Here is a 27901-nt window from a genome sequence, read left to right on the forward strand (position 1 = left end):
AAACTATCATAACAAAGACTGAATTGATTGCCCTCAACATTTTGATAATCATAAACCAAAACCTTACTAACTTTCAAAATGGGGACAGTAAAAATGTCCCAATTAGTCAACTGATTAACCATAGTTTAAGGATGTTTTTCTCCCCACGCATGCACGCACACACACAGTCCGATTACCGACAATTATAATGTGTCATTAACAAAGAATTGAACAAGGAAGCCAGCCCATAATAATATAATGTATTCTGAATTAAAATGTTTATTCCTGTTGTGTTATTATAGTCGTTTCAAAGTATATTTTTAACCAAGCACTGTGTTTAAAAAAGTATTTACACATGCTTAAGATATGCAAATGCTGGGCTGACGGAAGTTTCCTTCCCCAGTCTGAAACTTTTTCGTACCTCAACAGGAATTGTACATTATTAAACAGTTAAAAAAATACAAATTTCAGATGAACTCTTTCATACTATTACAAAGACATCAAGTTTCTGGGATTAATCTCAGAGTTGTTATTTTTCTTCATGTTGTCATTTTTCATTCCTCTCTGTGACTAGCTCTGCCAGGGAGAAAGAACACTGGAAACTATTTAACAGATCATCATGATAAAAACACACATACACACAAATGCAATTATCTGTATGGCACATCTTTTGTTTAACCTTTGTTCAGGGCTTCTTAAAAAAAGATAAAAAAACAATGAGCAATTCTCTGCACCATTTTGAAACAACAGCTACAAGCATAATTGTAAAAAAAGACTGTAAGAGCTGGACACATTTGCAGACACAGATAAACATACATGTATTCTGGTGTGAACCCTTTAACATCAACCTTGACCAGTGAGGACAATAAAATGGATGACTCCCAAACAGTCCACTTTGTTATGAGTCTTATTCACTCTTTTAATGTCATGTCCACAAAAACTTGACTGGCTCTGAGGAAACACTGACAAAAAGACTGATAAACGAAGGCCAGGAAACAGATGCGGACAACAGGTGAAACAAAAGGAACACCCTCGGTAACAGTAACCATTTCACCTCCATTCTCGTGCTGTTTAGGTCTTTCACACCCAAAGCCTGGTAGCATGGTCATCAGAGAGAACGACTAGGTCATGTACTGTAGCGGGGGAAGACAGTGGGTGGTGGGAGATGTTTGGCAGGTCCCAGGGTCAGTTTGCTGCAGTAGAGTGTGCAGAGACCCACCCTCCCTGGAAATAATCTCCTGTTGTGACGATTGCAACAGACGATGGAGGCGGAAGGGTAATTGGGGAGGTGGGGGGGTTCAGTGGTTAATGGGAATAGGGGAAGAGGTGGGGTATCGGAGACCCAGTCCTTGACCTCTGGTCCCCATGGGCTGAGGTGCGAGCCAGTGTGTGGAGAATGGAAAGGTTAGACGTGGTTGCGTGTACTCTGTGCTAGCAGCAGCCTGACTTGCTCTCGGCAGCCACCGTTTCCTGGTCCAGTTTAATGCGCTCACCGTTGCTTTCCTCGTATGGCAGACCCTTGTCGTTCAGAAGAATATTTTCAACCAGGAATCGAGCTGCCTCATCAACATTTATGTTGTCCTGGAAAAGAGACAACAATGACAGGCTTAAAATTAACAGTCCCGTCATGAATACAGTCACTGAGGGGTCTGTTTAGGTAGTTACCGAATTTTGGAGCAACATTAGTGAAACAACTTTGCTTCTGCATCTAATTTTGTCCCACACAACAATGGCCTCCCCTTCGTAATAATTGCCCCCCTAGGTAAAGCTAAGCAAAAAGGCTATGAAAAAATGTCAATGCTGTTAATAAGCTTGATTTTGCCCACAACATATAGCAGCTTCAGAAAGTGTTCAGACTCTCTCCAGATTGGTGTTATAGACTGAATTTATAATTTATTGAATATATTTTTGCATCAATCTACACACCATAACCAATAATGACAAGGTGAAAACAATAAAAAATAAAGTACTCGGAACGTCTGCCATGACAGTCCAAATTGACATTAAATGCATCCAGTTCCCTGTCCTTCTTGTCTCTAGAACTTGACGGAGTCCGCCTGTCAGTTGAAGGCACACACCTAACCATAAAAGGTCCCACACTTTACAGTGCATGTCAGAGTAGAAACTAAGCCATGAATCCCAACAAACTCTCTATCGATCTCAGAGATAGATGAGTTGATACATACAGGGGGTGATAAAATAATGGAAACACCTCATGGAAAAGGACTGTTACTTTTAAGTAACTAAATCACAATTACAAATGCTGAGATCCCATTAGGTTAATTTACGATAAGCTGTAAATACACTACCATTCAAAAGTTTGGGGTCTTTGGTCCTTGGTTTTTCAAAGGAGAAGCAAATCATTTGTCTATTAAAATAACAAAAGTGATCAGAAATACAGTGTAGACATTGTTAATGTTGCAAATGACTATTGTAGCTGGAAATGGCAGATTTTCTATGGAATATCTACATAGATATTCAGCATCCCAGAGTTGCCTCTTCACTGTTGACATTGAGACTGGTGTTTTGCAGGTGCTATTTAATGAAGCTGCCAGCTGAGGACCTGTGAAGCATCTCTTTCTTAAACTAGACACTCTACTGTGAAGCGTCTCTACTGTATTTTCCCTCTTGCTCAGTTGTGCACCAGAGCCTACCATTGCCCTTTCATTTCTGGTTAGAGACAGTTTGCACCCTTCTGTAAAGGAAGTAGTACACATCGTTGTACGAGATCTTCAGTTTCTTGGCAATTTCTCACATGAAATTTCCTTCATTTCTCAGAACAAGAATAGACTGATGAGTTTCAGAAGAGTTTTGTTTCTGGCTATTTTGAGCCTGTAATCGAACCCACAAATACTGAACACAGGAGTGACGGTTGCTGATAATGGGCCTTTGTACACCTGCAAATATTCAGTTTCCAGCTACAATAGCAATTTACAACCTTAGCAATGTCTACATTACATTTCTGTTCAATTTGATGTTATTTAAATGGACAAAAAATGTGCTTCTCTTTTGAAAAAAATAAGGAAATGTATAGGTGACCCCAAACTTTCGAAAAATAGTATATGTGTCAATTATAAGAGGAGTGACAATATGCAATTTCATTTGAGTTTTCAAACCAAAAAGGAGCACAGTTCTGTATAGGCCAAATAGTCGATGCCCGAGATGCAGTACAATTATTCCATGTGTCAAGGGAAACATTCTCAGAAATCAGGTCTAATTGCATCAGAAAAAAGTAACAGTGGTCAAAAGCAAAAGTTTATCATCAGGGATAAACTGACACTGCAGGTGAGATGCTTAATGCCCTAAAAGCACAGCCTCGACAAATACCACAGAATTGAAAGATTTCATGACTTTTATGACAACATTCCAGGAAGGATTTAAACTGTTCTGAAGAGAAACGGTGGCCTTACTCCTTATTAGGTCCTTGATATTCATATATTGTTAGGCGTTTCCATTATTTTCTGTACCGCCTGTAGATATGTAAGGTTAAAAATAAATGTCTATAGCACTTAAACTTCCCGGAATCACAGTGTGCTCCATCATAGGGAAATAGAAGAGGTTTGGAACCAACAAGACTCTTCCTAGAGCTAGACATCTGGCCAATCTAAATAACCTGGCAAGAAGGACTTGGTCAGGGATGGGAAGCATGGTGGTGAGACCAGTATTCTTTGGGGATGAATCTCAGCAGCAGAGAATAGGAGACTGGTCAGGATTGAGGAAAGTATGAATGGATCAAAAACATATAAGTCCCCTGAAGAAAACTTGATCCAGAGGGCACAGGACATCAGAATGGGGTGTGAATTATCTTTCAGCATGATGACATCCCTGAGCACACAGTCATGACAACACTGAAGTGGCTTCAGTGCAAGTCTGTGAATGTCCATGGGTAGCCCAGTCAAAGCCTAGACTTGAACCCCATTGAATATCAGTGGTGAGATCTGAAGACTGCAGATCAGCAACAATCCCCATTCAATCTGACAGAGCTGGCGAGGATCTCCCAAAAAGAATGAGAGAAACTGAAATTCATTTATGCAAAGCTGGCACAGAAATACCCAAGAAGACTTAAAGCTGTGATTGCTCCAAAAGTCTCTTCTACAAATACTTCAGCCTATTTTCAATAAATTGGCACAAATATATATTTATATTTTTAAACTATGTTTTCACTTTATTGGTATTGTATGTAGATTGAAGGCAAAAATACACAATTAGTCAATAATAAATGAAGTGTATAACACAACAAAAACAATCTATCAAATGTATTTTAGAAAATCCCTTTTTACATCAGCAATTGTCACAAAGCACTTTAACAGATACCCAGCCTGAAACCCCAAAGAGCAAGCAACAACCAAATAGAAATTATTTCAATAGGCTGCCTGAGAGAAATCTAAACTGTAATTAAGGAGGAATTGTTAAAATAAATTCTGCTATTAAGAGAACACACAAATTAAATGACAAAAGGTTGATAGGCAATTATTCAAATAAAAAAATTAAATTGCAATTGCGTTTCAAGAGGGGGAAAATTTGCCAAGATTCATAGTTAGAGAATCGCAGTTGGTTGAAATGTCATTGCCTGGAGTTGAAGATGATAAACACATAGGAACTTTCTTCTGTTTTCTCTGATCTTCCCTATTTGTGTCACAGCATACTGATACGAGAGTGAAAAAGGAAGTCATGGACGACCACTAAAGATTTCCTACTTACTCAGAAGACCTTCAAAAGTTTTAGGAAGTTAGCTTTGGTTCATAAGATATCCTAGGGATGCCAAAAATTGTATATAAATGTTTTTTTTGTTTTTTTTTATAAGATATATAAAAATTCTACATGAATTAAAAGTTGAATTTATTATACATTTTTAAGTGGACGATCAAAAACAATTACATTTTGTATAGGCATTTTGGCTCATCTTTACTTCATAAGACAAGGAAAGAATTCTGGAGGACACTGTATATAAACTTGCCTCTTCTACGTGAACAACAGGGGTTGTATTTTCCATATGATGTCAACGGAAGACAATGCCTTCCCCATGACCCTTGCCATGGTTTCCAGAATTAGTGGACTTGCCGTAACTCTTGAATGGCTCCGCAAAAGCTCTTTAAACTTTACCCTGGTAGGAATCAGATAGCAGGCCTTGAAAGCAGCAGGACTAAATCAATGCTTTTTTTTTGTTTTTAGCTCCTAGGCAGATGAGTGCAGCACAGCACAAAGATTTCATCCCTCGCTTGGGAGTGGTTTTGAATATTAATGTGTCTTCTCCAGGCCTAACTGCTGCTAACACATTCACAAAGGGACACTTCAGAGAAACAGACAGGGCACCTTGGGAACAGTAAAACCGGACAATGCTCCATGAAACGGAATTAAGGGCTCAAAAACTATGGAAAGTGGAAATGCTCTTTGTTTAGAATCTTTTATGCCTAAGGTTGGGAAATTCTGGAAAACTTTCAATAAATTCCCTGGTATTCCAGAAATCCTGATTGGAAAACTCCAAGCTTACGTCTTACTCCATCTTGATTCTGAAAATGTTATAACCAGAAATATATAAAAGTTAAAAAATACATTGAAAAGTTATATCATCAATGAAATTCTCTTTTAGTATTTTCAACTCAATTTCACAGCATTTTATTTATTTCCTTGGGCTTACCTTGATAAAATAATGATAATTTTAAAAAATCCTACTTTTTCCTCTTCCAAAGGGGTGACACAGGGTCTATATAGCTCTGTCAGAGCTGTCCAATTATTGATTTTTAGCTAGCTATGTTGGCTGGGACCATGATAACTACTCTACTGAGTGACGGGGTGCAATGCATGAATAGCTTTAAATCAACCATTCACTTGGCGACAGTCCCTAAGCCAAAGTCTCTCAAACTTGTTAATGCCAGAGTCTGGCAAAGCTTTCTTCCTCTCGGGTCTGCATGCATAAAATATTTACTATTAATCACACATCTTGTATTACAATTCTTCTACTTGGGTCAGGTTTTTTTGGGAACAGGAACCTTCTGTTTAGAACTCCTGTTATCTTCTATTTCAGATATGGTCCCAGGGTGAGTATTAAGGTAGCAATTGATATGAAGTCCAACGGAGCATTCTGGCATATAATATAACAACACATGGCAAATAACAATATGATGACCTTCACTTGGTTAAACTATCAGTACTGACAGAAATGGTACTGAAACTGTATTGGAAAAACTTCAGGTGTTCCTGGAAGTAGTCAATGCGACAGCGTCTAAATAGTGGACATCGCTGGTATTACTCGCATAATTCCGGTTCTATAAAGGAAGTGTCAATCCAATCAAATTATATTTTCTTCAGGGATATACCACATACCAGCTGACTTTTCTCCTGAGTTTGAGAAATGCTGCCTTAAGTCAGGCAGATAACTCATATTTTGCATGTTCACAAAATGATAAGGACAGGCCACAGTGCTATGTGATTAAACTAGATAATGCCTGGATTGCTAATGTGAGTGATATATTACTGAGCTGCAAGTGAAAGGTTAGCGTTCAGGTCGAATGGGAAATTATATTATTATAGATTAAGATATGAAAAGAGATTGGAAAAAAGTGAAAGAAAAAGAAGAGAAAGAGCAAATATAACTGTAAGAGTTATCCCTTTGAGTTTTATAGGAATGCATGTCTCTGAAAATACACATTTGTTTTAATATCCTCATGGGGCCCTGAAAAACTAAATTGCATGCTTCCTTGCCCTAAACGTAACCCTAAACCTAATCCTAACCCTAATCTAAACATATCCCTAACCTTAATAAAGTTACACTTATACCTAACCTTAACCCTAAAATTAACCATCAATGCCTGGACCTTAAAGAACCTTAAAGAACCCCCAATTCAAACTCTAAAATTAATTGTAAGTTTGACCCTTAACCTAAACCCTGAGCCAGGAATTGACTTTCCCCTCATGTGGCCCTATAAAATGTCCCCACGAGGCATGTTATTCAGGTTTAACTATAGTTATGGGGACAAAATGGCCATGTGTGCATGCACAACGCACACACACCACCTAAGTTACGTCCCCTAATGGAGTAATATATCTAAGCAACATGTGCTAGATGGGTACTCGCACACCTGTGGCTCGCAAGGAAAACACATGCGTGTCTTGACAGCTGCAGGTGATGACAGAAAAGGGAATTCATCAGAAGGGATATTTTGGACTGTGCAGACATTCTCTGAAGTCAAGTGTTTACTGTTCTGTTCTGGTTTTAGACAGACGTGCGCACAGCGTACATACCCACAGAATAAAACCCAGCACATTCTGAAAATACTGAAATTGCACATGAAAACACATCTGCAGAGCATATAACCTTCCACCACACCTTAATATTTCACCAGTAAGCTGTTGTAACAGTGGTGCAATGTAATCAGATAATCTAAATCATACTAATGAACCAGATCAAACAAATACTAAAAACTAATTTGCCACATATAAGTTTAACCATTTACTAGAGAACTATGCACAGCAAAGTACATATAATTTCTTGCCATTAGGCTCTGCTTGTCTCGGGTAACTCACTACCAAATCACATGATCGTGTATGTAACAGGTCCTACTCGGACTTGAACCCGGTTCCTCAGGATGGGAGTTGGACACAGTAGCAAAGAGGCTAAAACCCATGGGCCCTAGCATCTGTCGCTAGAACGCCTCTTAATGCATTGGGGGGTGAGGTTTTCACTCATTGCACAGCACTGTACGCTGACATCTGTTACACTCAACCCCCTAAACTTCACTCCCACATCCGCATCACAGCACCAGTGTAACAGGTCCTACTAGGACTCGAACCCGGGTCCTCAGGATGGGAGACGTGCGATCTAGCAAGGAGGCTAAAACACATGGGCCCTAGTGTTTGTCGCTAGAGAACCTCTTAAGGCATTGGGGAGTGAGGTTTTCACTTATCGCACAGCACTGTATTCGCTGGCCTCCGTTACATGTATACTATACTATCAACAATAACATCACTGTGAAATGCTTAATAACAATCCCTATAGGCAATGAGCAAAGTACTGTACGCCAAACCCCCCCCCCCCTCCATAAAAGGAAACACAGAACCGACCAGGTGGAAGCAGGAGTGGTGGGTACATTTGCACCAGAATGCTAATAAGACAATCAGCTGATCAGACTCAGTTACCTGGCAATTAAATAGACAGGTATAAAATCAGAGATTATGATAGGAGCGATCTGATGTCAGCTGAGGCATTGCTGGCCAATTACCAATTGTGTTTACTGGCTGAACTAGCTATGCTAATTAAGCAAATGATAAAACATTCAATTCAATAGATTTTTTCAATCTATTTAGAGTGAACCTCTAAATTGATCAGCTCAATGAAGTCTACTCAAGTAGTCAAATGTTTAGTATTTGGTCATTTTATTTTTATGCAATGACATCAAGCTTGTAACTCTATAAAACCAATAGATGCATTTGCAGTTTTTGAGTTGTGTTTTGGTTTGTTTTGCTAAATAGTTCAAATACTCATTGGAGAATTATTGCATTTTAAAGTGAGCAGATGTTTCCAAACAGCTAAATTAATCCTGAAAATGAGTGAATTAAGAATAATGACAAGTGACAAAGTTAAAGGATAAAACAAAACATAGCAACCTCTCACTAAAACAAAGCAATAACAGGTCATGATTCTCCATAATCTTTTTATAATTATTCACACTCATTTAATCTATTCTTAATTGAAAAAACAGCATAACACATCATTCACCACTGCAGTTGGGCAAAACATACCCCAAATCACACAAATCTATAATTAGAACTTGAAGCCCAGACCAGATTTGAAGCAAAATTCATACAAAAAAGCATATAGTGCTGAAGGGTTGAAACATTTTCACTACATAATTAAAGATGTTTTTGTGGGGGAATTTTACTGCACACCACAACAACATGGCCAATAACAAATATATCTGTTTGACAGTGGACTTGCCTGAATCTGCAAGGCATAAGAATACATTATTTTCTACATGATTTCCTCATAGCTGAGATATGGCTAAAATAACTGTGACCTCCTTTGGTTTCTAACAGTGCACATAAGCTACAATCACTCAAAGGACACTTCTAAGCACTTACAGGTCTAAAAGCTCAGATTTAGTGCTTGGAAAATGCTGAGGGTATCTCCAAAGCTGACAGAGAAACAAAGTGATGTGGGCAATAATTCTGTCACATTGTGATTTCATATATTAATAGATTGCACACAGATTTTCTTTTTGGAACAGTTGCAGGCCACAAAAATGTCAGTTTCTCAGACATGTTTATTTCTATATAGCATAACTAGCTAGTTTAAGCTGGTCTGTTTTTTTCTCCCGAAATGTATGATTTCCAGCTAAACCCTCCCTAGTGACTGAATAGGCTCATGACCCGGATCTACAACCCTGTTTGCAAAATAGTTGGGACGCTGTGTAAAATGCAAAAAACAGATTGCAATGATGTGCAAATCATTTATCCCTGCATTTAATTGAAAATATTACAAAGACAACATATCAACCTTTGAAACTGAGAAATGTTATTGTTTGGGGAAAAATACATGCCCATTTTGAATTTGATGCCAAAAAAGTTGGGACGGGCATGTTTACCACTGTGTTGCATCACCTCTTTTAACCATACTCTGGAAGCGTTTGGGAACTGAGGAGACCAGTTACTGTAGTTCTGCAAGTAAAATGTTTTCCCATTCTTGCTTGACATACTGTGGGATTGCAGCTACACAACATTTCAAGGTCTCCTTTTTCACATTTTCCGTTTATAATGCGCCAAATGTTTTCAATGGGTGACAGGTCTGGACTGCATACCTGTCACAACTTTTCAAGTCTTTTGCCCCTGTCCCAAATTTTCTGAAACATGTTGCTGGCATCAAATTCAAAGTGGGCATATACAGCTCCGGAAAAAATTAAGAGACCTTTTTATTTCCTTTCCAAAAAAGTTTAAAAGTAATGTTTTGAGTGAGGAACAGAAGCAGTTCAATTTCACTCAAAACTTTTCAACTTTTTTGGAAAGGAAAGAAAAAGGTGCAGTGGTCTCTGAATAATTTTGTTGTAATTATTTTTCAAAAAACTATTACAACAATTCTCAGTTTCAACATCTGATATGTTGTCTTTGTACTATTTTCTATTGAATATAGAGTTTAAATTATTTGCACATCAATGCATTCTGTTTTTCTCTACATTTTGCAAAATGCCCAAACGGGGTTGTACAGTAGCTTGTAGGACACATGCCTGTTCTTAAGGGGTTTCCCTGTGAGCCCTCCATGGGCTGAATGGAGATTCACTCGTAAGTGTGCCATTACCCAACCAAAATATCTCAACTGTTTAAACACAACTTGCCATTGGGTGTAACTCTTTGACCTTGTACAGTAACTGTCTGAAATGATGCTAGCCAATGGAGTGGACAGGAACACTGCAGGAAAATGTGAAAAAGCTGACTGTGAATCCCCCATGGGTTAGGTGCTGGTGGGGGCATCAGAATGGCAGTGACAGGGACACACAGAAACAAAAAGACCTCAGATGAATATGCATACAGACCCACACCACACACTTGCATGTGTGCGCATGCACACATAAAAAATGACAAAGAGAGTCCCCTGCTTCATGACAACAGATCCTATTGACCTAATTTCTACAAAGATAGGGAGGGATCGCCAGATATATTTCCCACACAGTGTGTGTGTGTGTGTGATTGTTTGTTTGATTGTAGTGTTAAGTATAATAAAGTAAGGAAAATAATGACAAGTGAGAACCTTTTGTCTAGTCAAAACTTTCAGACAGGCCATTTTTATCATACGGGTTTGGTTCAGAATTATAGTTGCGGTTAGTGGTTAGGTTAAAGGTTAACAGTGAATTTTAGTTCTAGGTTTCAGGTAAGGGCTGGATTTCTGGGTTAAGTTTAGGGATTAAGATAGTTAATGACTGCAGGTTGGTAACAATGCAAATAAAAGTAAGACATGCCTGAGTGTGTAACAGTTGGAAATCAGACTTTAGGTGTGCAACAGCCTTTTCAAAAGAGGCAGCCTAAGCTTATTGTACTGTCATCAACAATACAATGAAATAAAAAATGTCTTAAAGAGATACAGATTTCATTAATATACAGAGGGAACAGCATAGGAAGCAAAAAGGAAACCTGTGCAACTCCTTTGTGTATCACAAGAGATTCATAGATTTAATTCCAACAGTTACATAGTCTGGGTTCTGATTCATTGCTAATTATAAACACTAATAAAACCACAAAGGCAAGTATCAGTAGGCCAATATTCCTGGATCTAGCATATCAACTTCAATGGTTTTCTTAATGTTTATAGCTAGAAACAAATCAAAGACCTCTTTCAGTGAACAGACTCATGGCAAAACACGAACAAAACACATGGCTCTTCAATTCAGTGTTCCTGAATTCAGGGTGGTGTAGGTGTAAACAAGGCTGAGATATTGTTTGATAAGGCTTTAACTGAGGGCATTTCTCAAGAAATTGCAATGAAGCAGCCATTATTCTGATTGTGACATTATTCGGAACTGCTTCCCTACCTTGCATCCTCCTAACTACAGTGCTCTAAAGTGAACTAGTGAGCTATGGTTGTCTTTTCTTCCACCTTTCTTTCAAGATCACCCACATCTAAATTAGATTTTGCAGCACGAGGAGTTCTGCTTCCAAATGTTCTGCTTTAACTACATCAAGTCAAGTCTTAAATCACCACTATTGTTTAACTGGTTCAACTGGTTCAATAAATGTTGTTCTTGCACTTCTTTTGTTTTCCATTCATTAATCTATTCAGCATTCAAAATTGTGCTGATCACATAAAAGAACATTAACAGAACCGTAAGGTAACATGTCATATGTGAGGTTTTGATTCCAACCAGTAAGCTGCATTGGAACAACCATGCATCTACATCAATGAATGTTTTTATCCTTAATATACTGGCAATATAAAAAATGTCCCCCCCATAAAATAGGCAATCTAATGCAACTCTGAGCTGTTAACAGTAAATGTTTGTCACAGTAGTCGATCTACTGAAAATGGTTTTGTTTTTCCTGTTAAGCAACTTATAAAACTTTGAGAAAAAACAAAATGTGGTCCCCTTACAAATAGGGGACAACTAACAAAAAAAAACAGTAGGTGTAGACAGTTAGGGTCTTTGGTAACACTTTATTTGAAGGGGTGTGCATAAGAGTGACATGACATTGTCATGATACTGTCATAGCATGACATGACACATGTAAGAATCATTATGAACGTTTATGAATGTTGTCATTAGGTGTCAATCGGTTGATTGTGTCATTTTTTTGTGTCAAGGTTAACATTGTTTGGGATGTCTTTGTAATGACAACTTGACATTAACCACGACAACATTAGATTAGTTTCAACTTTATTGTAATTGAACAAGTACAGTACAAATAAATTGAAGGAGTAGGGTAGCATGTGCAACTGAAATGCAGGGATAGCAGCAATGAGTGTCCTGATGTAGACATGTACCTGTAAGAAATGAAAACTTCAGACTTGGCAAGGCAGTGTCAGAGTCCAGTAGTACAAAGGGTGGATATGGTTAGTGATGGGTCACAGAATTCAGCAGGGTTACAGCAGATGGAATTAAAGTGTTCCTGAGCCTGCTGGTTGATGGAAGGAGGGCAGTTTATGGCATGGATGTGAAGGGTCCCTAACGATGCCACACACCCTGTGCAGACACTGCTTGGGCTGGAGGTCTACGATGGCTAGAAGCTGGGTACCAGTGAAGTGCTGGGTGGTTTCCACCACCCGTTGCAGGGCCCTCCAGTCGGCTACGGAGCGAATGCCAAACAATGCTGTGGCGCAGTTAGTCAGAAACATTACCTGTCATAGCAGGCCTGATTATCAAACTTGAAAAAACTATTTAGCTTTATGTGTTTGCATTAAATACAATTGTCATATGTGGTTGGTTTTGACATTAGTTGTCATGATAACATTATAATTGTGTCATGAATATTTTTCTTGGCCTCAAGTACAGTGGTACAATTTGGACTAAAAATTTCATTAAGTTGGTCAAACACTGTCAAAAAGATGTAATTAAGTCTGTCAAATGCTTTTAAATACCTTAACAAAAGCAATACATTACCTTTATCGTTTTTTTTCCTAAAAATAAATAAATAAATACTTTCAACAATCCTACTTTGGTAACACTTTCCGATAAGGGTACATGAACAACCATGAACAAATGTAGTAGTTACCTTGAACGAACATTGATGAACAATGATGAACAAGACATGAACAAATGGTTAACAATGATAACCCTTACTTTATTAATGGTTTACAAATGCATTAACAAACAGAGTGTAGTGTCATTTGTTCATGTTGACACAGGACATAAACTCGTTTGTCGTTTTTTGCAAGAACACAGTTAGTACTGTAATTAGTTAAGGTTGATACAGGACATCCATTCATGAACAGTACCTAGTTATTTCCATGAACAACAGCCTAAGTAATATAAACTATTCATAATATAATCACATTGAAAACATTATTTATAAAGTAGGCTAGATAGTGATAGTTAAACAAATTACTTTCTTGTTAACAGAAATAGAACATGGCTGAGCAAGTTAGCAAACTGCTACCCGGAACTGACAAACACTTGACTGGAGCTAGCATACAGCTAACTGGAGCCAGCTAAAGACAAACCGGAGCCAGCTAACAACAAAGAACAAGCTCATTGCTAAACCTTACAGTCCAATGATTGCAAAGTTCCTAAACAATACAGTTACAAAATTCAATTATATTAATCATATGGATATTGTCAGGAGTGTTGTTTTTGAAAAAAAAAAATCAATACAGTACAGTAACAAATAATTTTTTTCCAAAGGAATGCACCAATGTCATGGCATTTTACATAGACATGGATCTCTGTCATAGTACAATTACCACGCTTTTCCAACCCTCGACATACACTTTAACACCGTGTTATCAAACTGTATCAAAAGGTCCAGTGTACTTTTGTACTTTACCGACCAGGAAAACAGGATAAATGATGAGAAAGACATGGCTTATCCTTAAAGAGTTGCAGGTGTTTTGATCGTTAACAGTCCCAACGCAACGCGACCACGTCAAACTGCCCCCTATAGGCCAACCATAGTAAGTGTCCTTCAATATAAAAGTGTCCTTCAAAATTCTATATCAATCCCAAATGCGACAATACATTTTGTATGTGTCACACCTATTTGAACATGCAAGTAGCCAGTTTACTTTTTAATAATGCTTACCGTACTGTAATAATTTTAACAAATTGGATTACGAATATTATCTGTTAAATAATGTATATTACTTAGCCTGTTGTTCATGCAAACCACAAGTTACATGAATGGATGTCCTGCATCAACATTAACAAAATTACAGTACAAACTATGTTCCTGCAAAAAACATTGATATTAATTTGACTTGTTTTTTCACATCATGGAAAAGTCTGCCCAAGACACCATTATTATGGCGTATGGCTAACCAGTGGTGCCACTATCATTTTGAGGTGAATCTTCAGTGACTCAGGAGTGCGATTATCTTTATGACTCCATTTTTCAAATGTTATTTCTGCCATGCATGCTCAATATGCTGAGTATGAGCACCAGTCTCAGGATCAGCAAAGTTCATTTTATGGCAGACAGAATACTGGCTAAATAGTTTCTTCAAGTTTGATAATTAGGCCCATTTTTATGACAGATTATGTTCACTTGGTAACTGTCATGTTGTCATAAAAAAAGACACTGACCAGTTATGTTGTCTTAATTAATGTAAAGTTATCATAACAAAGACATTGACAGGATATTTTGTCTCAGTTAATGTCAAGTTGTCATAAAGACATTGGCAGGTTATGTTGTCAAGTTGTCATAACAAAGACATCCCAAACCATGTCAACCTTGCATAAAAAAAATGACATAATCAACCAAAGGACACCAAATGACAACATTCATAAACGTTCAAAATGATTCCTTCATGTGTCATGACAGTGTCATGTCACTCTTATGCACACCCCTTCAAATAAAGTGTTACCGGGTCTTTTCATTGAGAGTTTCATTGAGATTAACAAGAATTTGTGAGATAAGTGTTAGAAAAGAAACTAGTAATAATATAGAACTAGATAAAATCTGAATTTTCATAAAAAACTTTCCGAGGTTTTACTTGATTACCCAGGAACAGTAGCTAGCTAGCTTTGAATGGAACATATTCAGCTTCACGTGTGCTATATTGATGACTGAATGTTAGAAATTGTGGCATGTAGAATTTAGTTTAGTGTAAATTGACATGTCATACAAACAACTCTGGTTAATATCAATAGATCTTTAAAGTGTCATGGTATGGCCAAACCTATTTGTGCTTGTGCATGCGTTTGTGTGAGTATGTCTCTCACCTTGGCCGAGGTCTCAAACCAGCCCAGGAATCCAGTCTCTTTACAGAAGTTATCCATGAGTGAAGTATTGTTGGAACCCTCTCTCTTCTGGTCACATTTGTTAGCCAACAGCACTGAAGGGATAGGGCTACCATTGGCCAGTTTCACCTTGCTGTCCAAGTCGTGCTTCCACTTAGACACAGCCTCGAACGTGGAGCCCCTTGTTACGTCGAATACCACGAAAGCCCCCACTGCTTCCTTGTAGTACACCCGTGTCATGTTCCCAAATCGCTCTTGACCTGCATAGAGGAATGGAAACCAATGGCATCAGTAAATCAAAAGGGATGAAGGCACAGTACGAGTTCAACTTAGCAGCCCAACTTTCAAAGTATGTGGAGCATTCGTTAATAAACATACACCGATCAGCAATTACATTTATGACCAGTCAGTGGGTGGGACATATTAGGCAGCAAGTGAACATCCTGTCCTCAAAGTTGATGTGTTAGAAGCAGGAAAATGGGCCAGCGTAAGGATCTGAGCGACCAAATTGTGATGGCTAGACGATTGGGTCAGAGCATCTCCAAAAAACTGCAGCCCTTGTGGTTGTTCCTGGTCTGCAGTGGTCAGTAACTATCAAAGGCAGTCCACGGAAGGAAAAGCGGTGAACTGGCAACAGGGTCATGGGTGGCCAAGGCTCATTGTTGCATGAGGGGCGTGAAGGCTGGCCTGTGTGGTCCGCGGCAATAGACGAGCTACTGTAGCTCAAATTGCTGAAAAAGTGAATGCTGGTACTGATAGAAAGGTGTCTGAACACACAGTGCATCGCAGTTTGTTGGGTACGGGGCTGCGTATCTGCACACCAGTCAATGAGCATGTAAGAATCAGAACTGGACCATGGAACAATGGAAGAAGGTGGCCTGGTCTGATGAATGACGTTTCCTTTTACATCACGTGGATGGCCGGGTGCATGTGCGTCGCGTACCTAGAGAACACATGGCATCAGGATGCACTATGGGAAGGAGGCAAGCCGGTGGAGGCAGTGTGATGCTTTGGACAATGTTCTGCTGGGATACCTTGGATCCTGCCATTCATGTGGATGTTAATTTCACACGTACCACCTACCTTAGCATTGTTGCAGACTATGTGCACCCTTTCATGGCAATAGTATTCCCTGATGGCATTGGCCTCTTTCAGCAGGATAATGTGCCCTGCCACAAAGCAAAAATCTTTCCGGAATGGTTTGAGGAACACAACGAGTACAAGTGTTGACCTGGCCTCCAAATTCCCCAGAGCTCAATCCAACTGAGCATCTGTGGGATGTGCTGGACAAACAGGTCGGCTCCATGGAGGCTCCACCTCGTAACATACAGGACTTAAAGGATCTGCTGCTAACGACTTGGTGCCAGATACCACAGCACACCTTCAGAGGTCTAGTGGAGTCCATGTCTCGACAGGTCAGGGCTGTTTTGGCGGCAAAACAGGGACCTACACAATATTAGGCAGGTGGTCATAATGTTGTAGCTGATCTGTGTACAGCAGATGCTGGACCAAATTCTCAATGGGTGATCTCACTAATGCTGATTAGCCCATGTACTGTAAAGAAAATGACCGTCTGATGGCATTGTGCGATAAAAATAATTTGGAATATATGGCCTCTGATGGTGCAGTGGTCTAAGCCGCTGCCTCAGATGCACATGTACTGCTTTGAGCCCATAGCTCTTTCAGTAGAAGCTATCCTCTATCTTTCACCCCTTTCCTGTCCAAAGCAAAACAATGTTTTAACAAAATCTAAAAATAAATAAATATTACAAATCAATCAAATATAGTTATAAAGCCCCTTTTACAACAGTGGTTGTCACAAAGTGCTTTTACAGACACCCAGCCTAAAACCCCAAAGAGCAAAGCAACAAGAGTTAATGTACAGTGGCTAGGAAAAACAATTTTTTACAAAATTAGAAAGAAACATAGAAAGGAACCAGACTCTGAAGGGTGGCCAGTTCTCTTCTGGCTGTGCTAAGGGAAGATTATGAGAGGACATAACCTCTGGGCCAAGTCAATGTTTTTGCATAATTAGAAGACTAGCCAGTCAATAAATGCAAATGTGCTGTTATCAGAGTCCTTAAACAGAATAAATCACAGTGAAAACGATGAAGATGCTGGTTGACATCAGAACAAAACTTCCAACATGCATCCCTTGTGTTGAAGGGGTTTTAAGCTGATTAGCTCCACTAATTCATTCCAATACCTTGCAAACATTCTCTCACATAATTTCATGCTGCAGCCAAAAACAATGTAAAAATGTCCCTGTCAAACCAAAGCCAGCTCTACACATGAACTCCATCTTCACCTCCTCCATCACCGTCTGGTTTGAGTCGGAGTCAGAGTCTGCCTGCTGCAGGGGTACATTGAAACGCATTGTGTGGTCTGCAGAAATGGTAGGGAGCTCCCCTAAATTGTGGAAGTGCGCAGGCAAGTTCTTTACGGACTCTGCCCACCCTGTTCATCTACTGTTAAAAAAAAAAATCTAGGCAGGCAGGTGATGTACCACACATTTACAGGGTATAGGTGGGAGTCAGTGTGCCTTTTGAGTGATTCTAAGGAGACATTAAGGCAGATCCAGTTCTCTCCCTTCTCAAAACAGTCAGACCTGTGGAAAGACATTCCACTGAGGAGTGGATACATTACAACAAGGACCACCCTGTAAAACACATATTTAAGATATTTAGAGGCACCAGTTTGGGGAAATTAGCTCAGTTTATGGTTTATGATTTATTCAAACTGTGATAAAATGATAAAATTGAGTGAAGGTTCTCCATAGTGATTCATTTGCTGACAGAGTAAGTTGAAATTCTGTCAGTGTCAAGGCGAAGAATAGATCATTAAGATGAGATACTGAACCTATGCTCTGAAAAGCACTGTGGGAGAGTGGTGTTTTTCCTTCATTGGGATTCTTCCCCACCAAACATGATGAAAAACAACATATCTTGACCCACTTTTTTCTAATTTGTCATGAATCTAATCTAAGCAGACAAGCCAAGAAAGAAATAGGTCTCCTCGATAATGAACTCTTTCTCTCTAGTCTTACAGGGAGAAATCGGGAATCATCCTTTGCAAAGCTAAAGCAAGGGAAATTACCACTGGTATCTGGGGTGTCACCATCAATTTAAGCACGGAAAAACTCAATATACAGTCATAAAAATGAAAATATACATATTCTATAGCCTTCTTATAAGTTACCGGCTTTGCTATTAATTTCAGATACCAGTAAAAAAAAAAAAAAAACACAAAAAATAATGATATTGACATTCAAACTGCCAAAACAAGTGGCTGCTTCATTGAGTAACAATTTGCACAGACTTCGATATGAAAGCTTTGAGGGTTAGGGTGTTGAAATTTAGCATGTGTTGTACTGAATAATACATAAACAACCTGATCTGTTGGTGAATTCCTCGTACACTTAAAACAGAATTGAGCAAAATGTTTGAGAAGACAAGCCAAACAGTATGAATGTCATTTGTTTTCAACAGCTTCTTCTGTATGTGTGGAAACCTTTTAGGGAAATTGCAAGAGTTGATCAAATATTATAGCAATTAAGGGGTAGATCAGTTGAACCATATTAAATAGAAATTATGTTTTAGCATTTCTTGCATCATTGGTACCCAACCCCCCGCGTTTTCCTCCATCTTGATTTCTCTTATTTTTTCCTATGAAATCCCTTTCCCTGTATAATAAAGATTTATAACAAGAACTTGGGGGGGGGGGGTGAAAAAATTTATACTTTTATCTAGCCAATACCAATGTATTAACCTAATCAACCAACCCTCCACTGTTAACAGGTACCTGTCTTTTCCTGAATTTTCATAATGTTTATTTCCTTTTTGCAATAAACCCCTTCCATTCTACCATTGTATCGCTCGAAGGCATAGAACCATCCTATCTGAATTAAATCTGCCGATACTGGCCCCACAACCCGAAAAAAGAACAGAGAGCACAATGTTTCATATTAACTTACTTGGAGCCCCAGGTCCCTCAATAGTAAAGACTACAGGTATTGCGGGACATGACTCAAAATCCGGCACGGAGGGACACTCATCTGTTCTGAACAGACTTGAATTTGACACGGAATGTTCATTACACTGCAGAAATAAGCACGGGCCAAAACATTGACACAAACCATTTAAATGACAAGAGCTTAAAAAAAAAAGAATGAGTGAACGTGTGCTGAGTGTGCATCTAAATTAAGGGGAATCTTCAGAATCTTCGGCTGGTGAGGGCCTGGGTCTCTGGCCTGAAGCAACAACTCCAGGCCTGTCACTCCCTTTTCAGACCTGTTTCACGTGTTGCATCATTTGAAGATCACAAAGCTTCCAACAGACAGACAGATAGCACTACCTTTTCAGCTGTATGCCAGGCTGACAGGCATTTCAGGGGATGAAAGGGATTCTGCACTCCACTGAACCCTGAACACTGATGCCTGCCCAAGTGCCTCAGAGACACAGCCCAAAAGAGAGGAATAAAAGTCTAAGGAGGAGTGAGCTGCTGAGTGGAACCGACAGAGCTGTGATCATCCAGCCTTCTCTGAGCTCAGGCGGGTCCGCCCCTCGGCCTTTGCTCAGCAGCATAGCAAGTTCAAATGGAACACACATGACTTCGGAATGTTCTGCAGTGTTCTTAACATTTCTGCATGGCTCTTTCATTTGTGTCCATGTCTGTAGAAATGTTTTACTTTAGATTTGAAATGAGAGGAAGGAAGGCATGAGCATATGGATGAAGAGACAGGCAAGCAGAGAGGACAGAGAAGAGAGGCTGTCATTTTGTTTCTCCATCTATGACAGATCTCATTAGTGCATACACGGTATTGAAGAGATCTGGCAGGTTGCTGGGCAAATCTGGCAACAGCTTACATGGTTTTGACACACCAACTGAACCAGGTAATTTCAGATGTATAATATAATTGCAAGATCTACTACCAAAAAATCAATATTATACCACCTCTGAGGCTGCAGCTCTGTAGAGTTCAAGGACTTAAATGACAGATATTTTCAGACCAAATTCCAGGATTGCCATTCATGAAATAACGTTTTGGTGTCAAAATGTGGATATCAAATTACCAGGCACATGAAATGACTGTGTTTAAAAATGTCTGTCATCTACGCTGTCAGCACCCTTCGTCCAATTAAAGAAAATAATGAGGAGCAAGCTCAACTCACTTCAACTGACGCACTAGAGAGTCGTTTCAGGAACCGTGATGGCAGTTTCTCCCCTTGCAGTTTCACTTCATTATAAGTACTTACCTAGTCGCATATGGAGACTGAGCAGCATGTCGCAGTGCGGGTGTGAGCAAGGGAGTGAATTCACTAAGGGGCCTACAGGCCTGCTCAGTAATTGCTCATAATTGAGGGTCTAAATTTAGTTGGTTTAACCCCAGGTGAATTCACTGGGGACATGGCACAGTAGTTAGAAGGAAAACGATGGATTGAATTAAGACTTTTTCCCCCATGCCCAGAGAAAGAGTCTTAGAAGAGGAACACAGAAATGAAAAGCGTGAAAAAATTATTCTTGCGTTAAATGATTTCCGGGCAAATATCTTGGCTTTCGACATGCTCCAGACTCACACCAAAGGCTCAGTGGGGACCAATCCAGTGAACTGGTGAACCAATAGAAAATAAAAAAAGAAGTGTTCTTAACATTTTTAAATGTCTGTCATTTGTTCAGATGCAATGGTAAAGAATAAGATTCTCTGTAAAGCTTCTGAACACAGTTCAGTATGTGAAAACTTCTCTGGTTTGTTTACAGAGAACACACAGACAGGGCCAGCTGCAGGGAACATTATTCAGCTGGGTTTTATAACATTTTAATTGACTTTAACACAGTGGTGAAAAGAGGAAGTGAAATTGAAGTGAGCTTAGAAACTACAGTTTCACTCCAATTTCCAAACATTAATATGTTGTTATTTCTTCCATGTGTCCCTCATGACAGGCAGCTGAGCCTGATTCAGCTCTGGTTCAAATCCCAGAGCTGACATCCCAGAGTTCTCCTAAGCTTGGTTCTTAACCTTACCTCCTCGTGGAAGTTGCTCTAAATAAAAGTGTCTGTGCAGGGCATGTACTGATTTTGTTGCCAGACACTTTAAGGTATTCCTCTGGGTGGGAGCATTGTTGTAGTTTACGCAACTATTAAATAGCAGGGCAATTGGATGCTATGAATTACTAACGTCACCCCTAAATTTTGTGCGCTTCCTTTTAATAGCATTAATTTGAAATTGATCTCTTCAGTGGCATCACCAAATGAGACAGGGAGCTTAAGGGAAGCGGACGTGTTAGAAACAAATGTTGCTTGTTTCCTTCAGCACCTGGCTCAATACTGCGTGTTATTCGGATGGTGTGCACGATCGATAAATAAGCATTGCTATTCGTCAGGAATAGCCCTTACCTTCCCAAGGGTGAAAGAGATTCAGTCAAAACGCTTCATAGAGATTGATTAAACTGGTCAATAGACACAATACGCACACATGCATCAGTGTACACACATACACAAAATAGTGTCGATTGTGGTTGGTGCCGAGGTGTTAGGCCATTAGAGACATGATGAGGTTCAACGGTTAGGCTAGACATCCAGCTTGTTATCTTGACTATAAGCCTCAAGGCAGTCTTCTGTAAAGGTCTAACCCACATATTGAATCTAGGCAGCAATACAGCAAGGAAGAACTAGATAAAAGTTGAGCTTATGCAGAGAATTACAAGTCACGTAATATAAGGAAACGGAAACTGATGCTAACATTATTAGCATTCTCTGGACGAAAGGTATGAGTGATTTCCTGTGTAGTGATATGGAAATATAGTGAACTGGAGCTTATTATAATCCAGATTCAAGGCTAGTCGGCCATTTTGCCTTATGTGTATATGCATGCGTCTACTCCAACTTTATTCTTGTATCAATATATTATTCAAGCAGAAGACATAATGCTGTAAAACTGGAATCTTATTAAAAAAAAAGAACAGGGAGAACAGATGGTCATTTAGGAATTCCAGTAGATTTAGTAGGGAAATTCCACATGATGCTGGATGTCATTATGAAACCCATTGTCAAAACAAAGCAAGTATTGCCCAAGATCCTGTAAGACTATTACACAATGTTCACCCAACATACCAATGCCTGACATTCAATATAGTTTAAATGCACTGTGTGCAGACACCCATATTGTTATTAAGGGAGGGAGGGTCATCTTAAAGACTTGTAAAGGTTAGGCTGTCAATGTCTTCCTCATGGTCCATACGGGGAGTTGTTTTTTTGAAATAGGGAAACAGAGAAAAAAAGAGAAACTCTTCATCATCCTGCACCCTAGCAACCTGAGTTTGCTCTACAGTCTCCATCAAGATGCTATCTGTGGGTGGGTTACCATGGAAACTGTCCAAGCCAGACGCAATGGAGGCAGTCCCACCAGTCGCTTGACGTTAAGTGTCTTAAGGGGCTGTGAACCAACCTCAAGAGAACCTCCAGCCAAATGTTTCTCTAGAGGTAGAAGTACGCATGAAAATGATTATGAATCGCCCAATATACAGATGACAACACGCAGGGAGGGAGTAGCAGAGGGGTAACAGTATAACAACGAGCACGCCTAAACCTCATGACTCCTCGTAGTCACATTCCATCAAGGAGCATGTGAGCCGAAGGGTTACTCTCTACGGTCTCTAAGACTATGGGCATTGCCACATAATCCAATGCTCTAAAAAGTAATAGCCTCATTGGCCTTGTTGACCCTTGCTCCCTTTTTTAGCCCCCTCCCCCAACCACTATAACCTTCCCCCCTTGTGAACCAGCAAGGTGGCCCTTCTCTCAGGATGTCTAAATCCTTGGCACATGGAGCTGGCTTACTCACTTCACCACCACCCCCTCACGGTTGTAATCATGCTGTCCCTGGCTCCGACAAGCCCAGGGGAGGGTATTTATTCTGAGACAGAAGGGGTGGTCGATGCCCGTTTTTCATGCCGACTTCCAGCATTCATCTATCTTGAACGAGACCCTGATTACTATCATTCCATTCAGTGATTGCACACATTACAGGAGAGTGAGGATGAGAGTGAGGATGAGATTGACTCAACGTTGGTTGGTCCTTACGGTTGCCATAAGGACAAGCCCCCCAGTTTTTATGCACAATTAAATGGCTTAATGAGTGGTCTTAATGACTCAATGATAAAGCGCTCCTTTACACTCCCTTGTTCTATGCCATTTCAGAGTCCTTGTCATCCTCATATTCTAATGGTGTGCGCGCGCACGCGCATACCCCCTCAAACCTCATCCAATACATTTTTGTAATTTAGCAGACACTCTTACCCTTTGGGACTCACAGGAGAAATTACTTTTTCTTGCTCAAGGGCAGAACGACAAGTTGTTTGTTGAACCTTGCCAGGTCAATCAAACAATCTAGCAACCTACTGGTCATTGGTCAGATGCTCTAACTATCGGCTGCCCTATAAGTGGCCCAGCCCGCTAACAGAAATGGCTGGGCCACTGTAAAAGTCCAGTGAATGGGCCCACCCCAAATTTGCTTTACTCATATCAATGCATGCACGTGTTCTCTCTCTCCTATATAAAACACATATATGTAAACTGAGAGACACTTACTGATGGGGGCTGCATTAGAGGCATACACACGCACACACAAACACTGCGTACCACCCACGCACACACACCTCACGCACGCGTGCACGCACACACACACACACACACACACCGCACACACACACCACACACACACACACACACCAGGCCCGAAACTAGAATGAATTTGAAGTGACTGAGGGGGATGTTAAAAATGACTTATTATTTATGGAGAAAAAATTCATTGATTTAACAAAGCAACAGCCTCAGGAAGGATAAATTAAGGTTGATTCTATGCCTTTAGAGAGATAACTCCATCACGCTGTCAATTTCTTTTTTCTGTCTTTTTTTCCAAAGCCTCCAAACTCAGTGAAACATTTGTTTATTGTCCATCCTTTGCCATGCGCATCATCGTTAGACACGTACCTCAGAAGCAAGACATTCTGCTCAGCATGTGATATATCTGGGATGCCATCACATATAGTAGAGAAATAGATTGACTGCTGTATTTCTCAAAGAACGGTGTTGAGAATGTAATTTCCACACAGTTCAATTAATTCATTTTGAGAGTGCCAGATGCAGACACTCATAGGTTTTGGTGTCGGCCTTCACTGACGCTAGCTACCTCTTGGCTAATAACGTTTGCTGTAGCCACCTGGCTATCGTTTGTCTCTTCAGCCTGGCTGGGAGCAGCATTCTGAGCAGGCTGAAAAAAGTTGTGGGTCTGAAGCCTTTGCCAGCTCCCTCTTTCTTCTCCTTTCTTTTCCGGCATCCCAATTGGTGTGCATGTCCTGGCATAGCAAGGAAATTCACTCCAGCATTAGCTAATAGTTAGTTTAGATCAGTACATTACTCAGGTCATGTGGGGGCTGGCTGCCGGCGGTGCACTTTTGACGTTGTGTACAAAGAAATTACTCATACCATTTTCAGGAGAGTGGGGTTTCATTATGAAACGGGCTACATTTTACTAAAGCAACAATGATAACATGTTTATTTTGTTCTTTTAAGTAAAGGTGAATATTTTGGTAAAAAAAAAAAATTGGTATCATATCAATGCTTATAATATCTAGGATTAATTATTGCTGGCCTCCATGGGCACCCCTAGCGGCTGGGCCCCAGAAAGCCCCCACTTTTGGGCATCCCTGTAACTGGCCTCAATAGTAATTGCGCGGTCAGTGTGTAGCAATGACATCTGTACTGACAAATAAGTGTGTGTATGTATCCTTTCTGCTCCTGGTTGTGACAGGCTAGCTTGCCCTGGCCCAGTTCTTATGCACTGCAACATAAATGTAGCAAACACCAACAATGGCAGGTATCTTCACTCACTCTCACACAGTGATAACCTGTCTGCCAGTTTATGAATAAATCTCCATAAATCACCAGTCATCCTTCAACAGTCTCTGTGAATCTGTCCATCACCCGAACTGTCCCTTAGAAATGTATATTCAGAAATGCAGTTCGCCAGTCTTTTTTCTAATTCAAACTCAATCATGGTGGATTTAAAATACTCCCCAAAATAAATCTATAATGTTGAATCATAATACGGTGGATGTCCTGACACCAATCTCACAACCTAGGAATTGGATATAGTTCCCTATTACTCTCTCACTGTGAGGGCCAACCCTTTAACTTTCTTAGGACTGAATCACAGAGCCCTTACCCCAGGCCACAGTAACCACAGTCTAATAATTAACTTGTAGTCTCTCTCTCAGCTGGCAGGCATATGACAGGGAGCAGTGTCCATACCAAAGCCTCTACTCCTGTCTGGCCTAATAAACGACTCACATGTCATGCATAGTGGAGGCCAATACTAAATGTAGCCATTCATTGGGAATCCTGTTGGCAGATTGCATTACTCTCAGCAGGGAGGTGTCTGTGTCAGGGACTGGTGAGAAGTATTTTTTGAATGAGAGATGAAATATTATTAGGTTGTATAATGCGATCTGGGTACTGGTCATGCTAAGAGGTTTAGGTAGTCTTAAAGTATCAAACATTGATATTGAGGATGAATGAAAATATAACTAATATTAAATAAATTGAACAACCCTGAGATGAGAAGTGTGTCTGAAGGGAAAATGTCTGCAGTACTCCTAAATAGGAACGTGACCTGAGAGCTGATCCTCAATTAAAACGGGGGGTTCAAAGTAATACATCAAATTATAAGAACTAAATCACAGTATACCTGTATAGAACATGAATCCTTAACTCATACTAATCAAGAATACTATGATGTACACCCCCATTGAACATAACGTCCAACAAATAAAAACAAAAAACAGCCAACCAATCCAAAATAGTAAGTAAACTAAACAGCCCCACATGAACTGGTGGCATCTACCTCAACCCATATTGACAATTCTACCTCAGAATTCTTTTTTTTTTTAAGTTACGTAGGTATGAACGACTAAGTGGAATGCAACTTTTGGTTTGACTTTGATCAGCGCAATTGTAGCTCTGGCCTATATCCTTAACATACTATTGTAGCCTCAAAACAATGACTTCGTTTTGATGTTGGAATTGTATTATAAGGCAACATATTTCAACTACATTCACTAATAAGTTAATTAAAAAAGTTTTATTATTGGCACAAAATAAATACCAGTTCTTAAAACCAGTCTTAACTTGCAGGTAATGCATTTTTCGGTGTGCGCATGACAGACACTTGTTACTCATGTTTAATGTAGAGTTCATCGTGAAGAGATGGTTACGACTGAAGAAATAGTCACTAGAAAAAAAAAAAAAACATACTGCTGGAGGCTGTAAAATTTTCTTTTTCAAAAAGCAAGAATGGCTCATATATGGAACGTCAATAGCCAATCTGAGCTAAGCAACACAAAAGGGAGCTCAGCGGGTCTTGATATTGGATCATTATGTTGAGGGGCCTGAAAAGAATAACTATTATTATTTATGCCAAGATTTCAAGGCCCCTGATAAATTGACGCCTGAGGCAGCTTCCACTTCTGCCTTAAGCTAAACCCGCCTCTTCATGTACATGGTAAAGGTGTGCTGGTAGGCACGACAGAATTTTTAAAACACCTCACTGACTAGATAGTACGCTTTTATTCAATTTAGTGTAGTCGAGCAGACTCTCCATTCTCTGTCTTTCATAATTCTTTAGTGTGACATTACCAACGGCAGCTCAACATGTAGGCTACAAATGAGATGTCATAGGACTATGATTTATGATTCCTGACAGATTTAGAAGACGCACGGGGTGGGCGCTCTACCCACCAACATGACCTAAATTCCGTGGACAAATATAACATCGAGAAAACACACAAAACAGCAGTATATACAATAATTTAAACAGCAATATGTATGCCTGCAAGTTAAATGTGAAACTTATTTTTTTTTTTTTACTAAGAATGTACAAAACACCCAATGAGTCACTTTTTATTTACAATGCACTCGTGGAAACACGCGACTGGTTTCACGAGCGCCTGTAAATTCCTAAGCTTCCCTCTAGAAGTGCGCTGTCACGCAATAGTGAACTACTTTCGATGCAATTGTGGTACTTTAAGATTTCTTTCATTATCTGAAAAGTATTAGCCTAATATAGAAATTGTGCATCCATATCTCTTACCTGCGATATCCCATAGTTGTAACCTGACAAGCGTTTTGCTGTCCCAGTTGATAACTTTCAGCGCAAAATCGACCCCAATTGTTGCTCTGTAGTGTTGGGAAAAGAGTTGGTGGACATATCGTTTGATGATGCTGGTTTTCCCCACACCTAACTCCCCGATTACTAGAACTTTGAACAAGTATTCCTTACACTCCGATACTGAGCCGCCTGCCATAGTGCAAGAATCCGAATGACACACAGCTTCCTCAAACTCAAAGCTTCCTTTGTAACACGATGAAGCAATGGATCCTGTCTGCGTTGTTCGGAGATATGGTTACTACAATAGAAAGTTTTCTACTTCCCCTACTTGCTCAAAATCACCTGATATGTCACAGGACCCGGAAATGTCGGATCAACTTTATTT

At 39.7% G+C, this 27901-nt stretch overlaps 1 protein-coding gene across 1 annotated transcript; it reads right to left on the reverse strand.

Annotated features, from left to right (window-relative positions):
- Window positions 1-227: 227 nt before the first annotated feature.
- On the reverse strand, window positions 228-27874 carry rab32a (RAB32a, member RAS oncogene family). The gene is made up of 3 exons (XM_010903476.3): window positions 27499-27874; window positions 15336-15613; window positions 228-1560 (listed from the first exon to the last, which is right to left on the reverse strand). Exons 1-3 carry the CDS (start codon window positions 27710-27712, stop codon window positions 1411-1413), a joined length of 642 nt encoding a protein of 213 aa, XP_010901778.1. The 5' UTR covers window positions 27713-27874; the 3' UTR covers window positions 228-1410.
- Window positions 27875-27901: the final 27 nt, after the last annotated feature.

The sequence above is a fragment of the Esox lucius genome, chromosome 18, assembly GCF_011004845.1.
Source record: "Esox lucius isolate fEsoLuc1 chromosome 18, fEsoLuc1.pri, whole genome shotgun sequence".
NCBI classification, from domain to species: domain Eukaryota; kingdom Metazoa; phylum Chordata; class Actinopteri; order Esociformes; family Esocidae; genus Esox; species Esox lucius.

Coding starts and splice junctions, on each gene's coding strand:
- rab32a (XM_010903476.3), bottom strand. CDS start 27,712: ATGGCAGGCGGCTCAGTATCGGAGTGTAAGGAATACTTGTTCAAAGTT. Junction 15,614..27,498: donor ACAACTATGGGATATCGCAG/GTAAGAGATATG, acceptor TCCTCTATGCAG/GTCAAGAGCGATTTGGGAAC. Junction 1,561..15,335: donor GGTTTGAGACCTCGGCCAAG/GTGAGAGACATA, acceptor TCTCTTTTCCAG/GACAACATAAATGTTGATGA.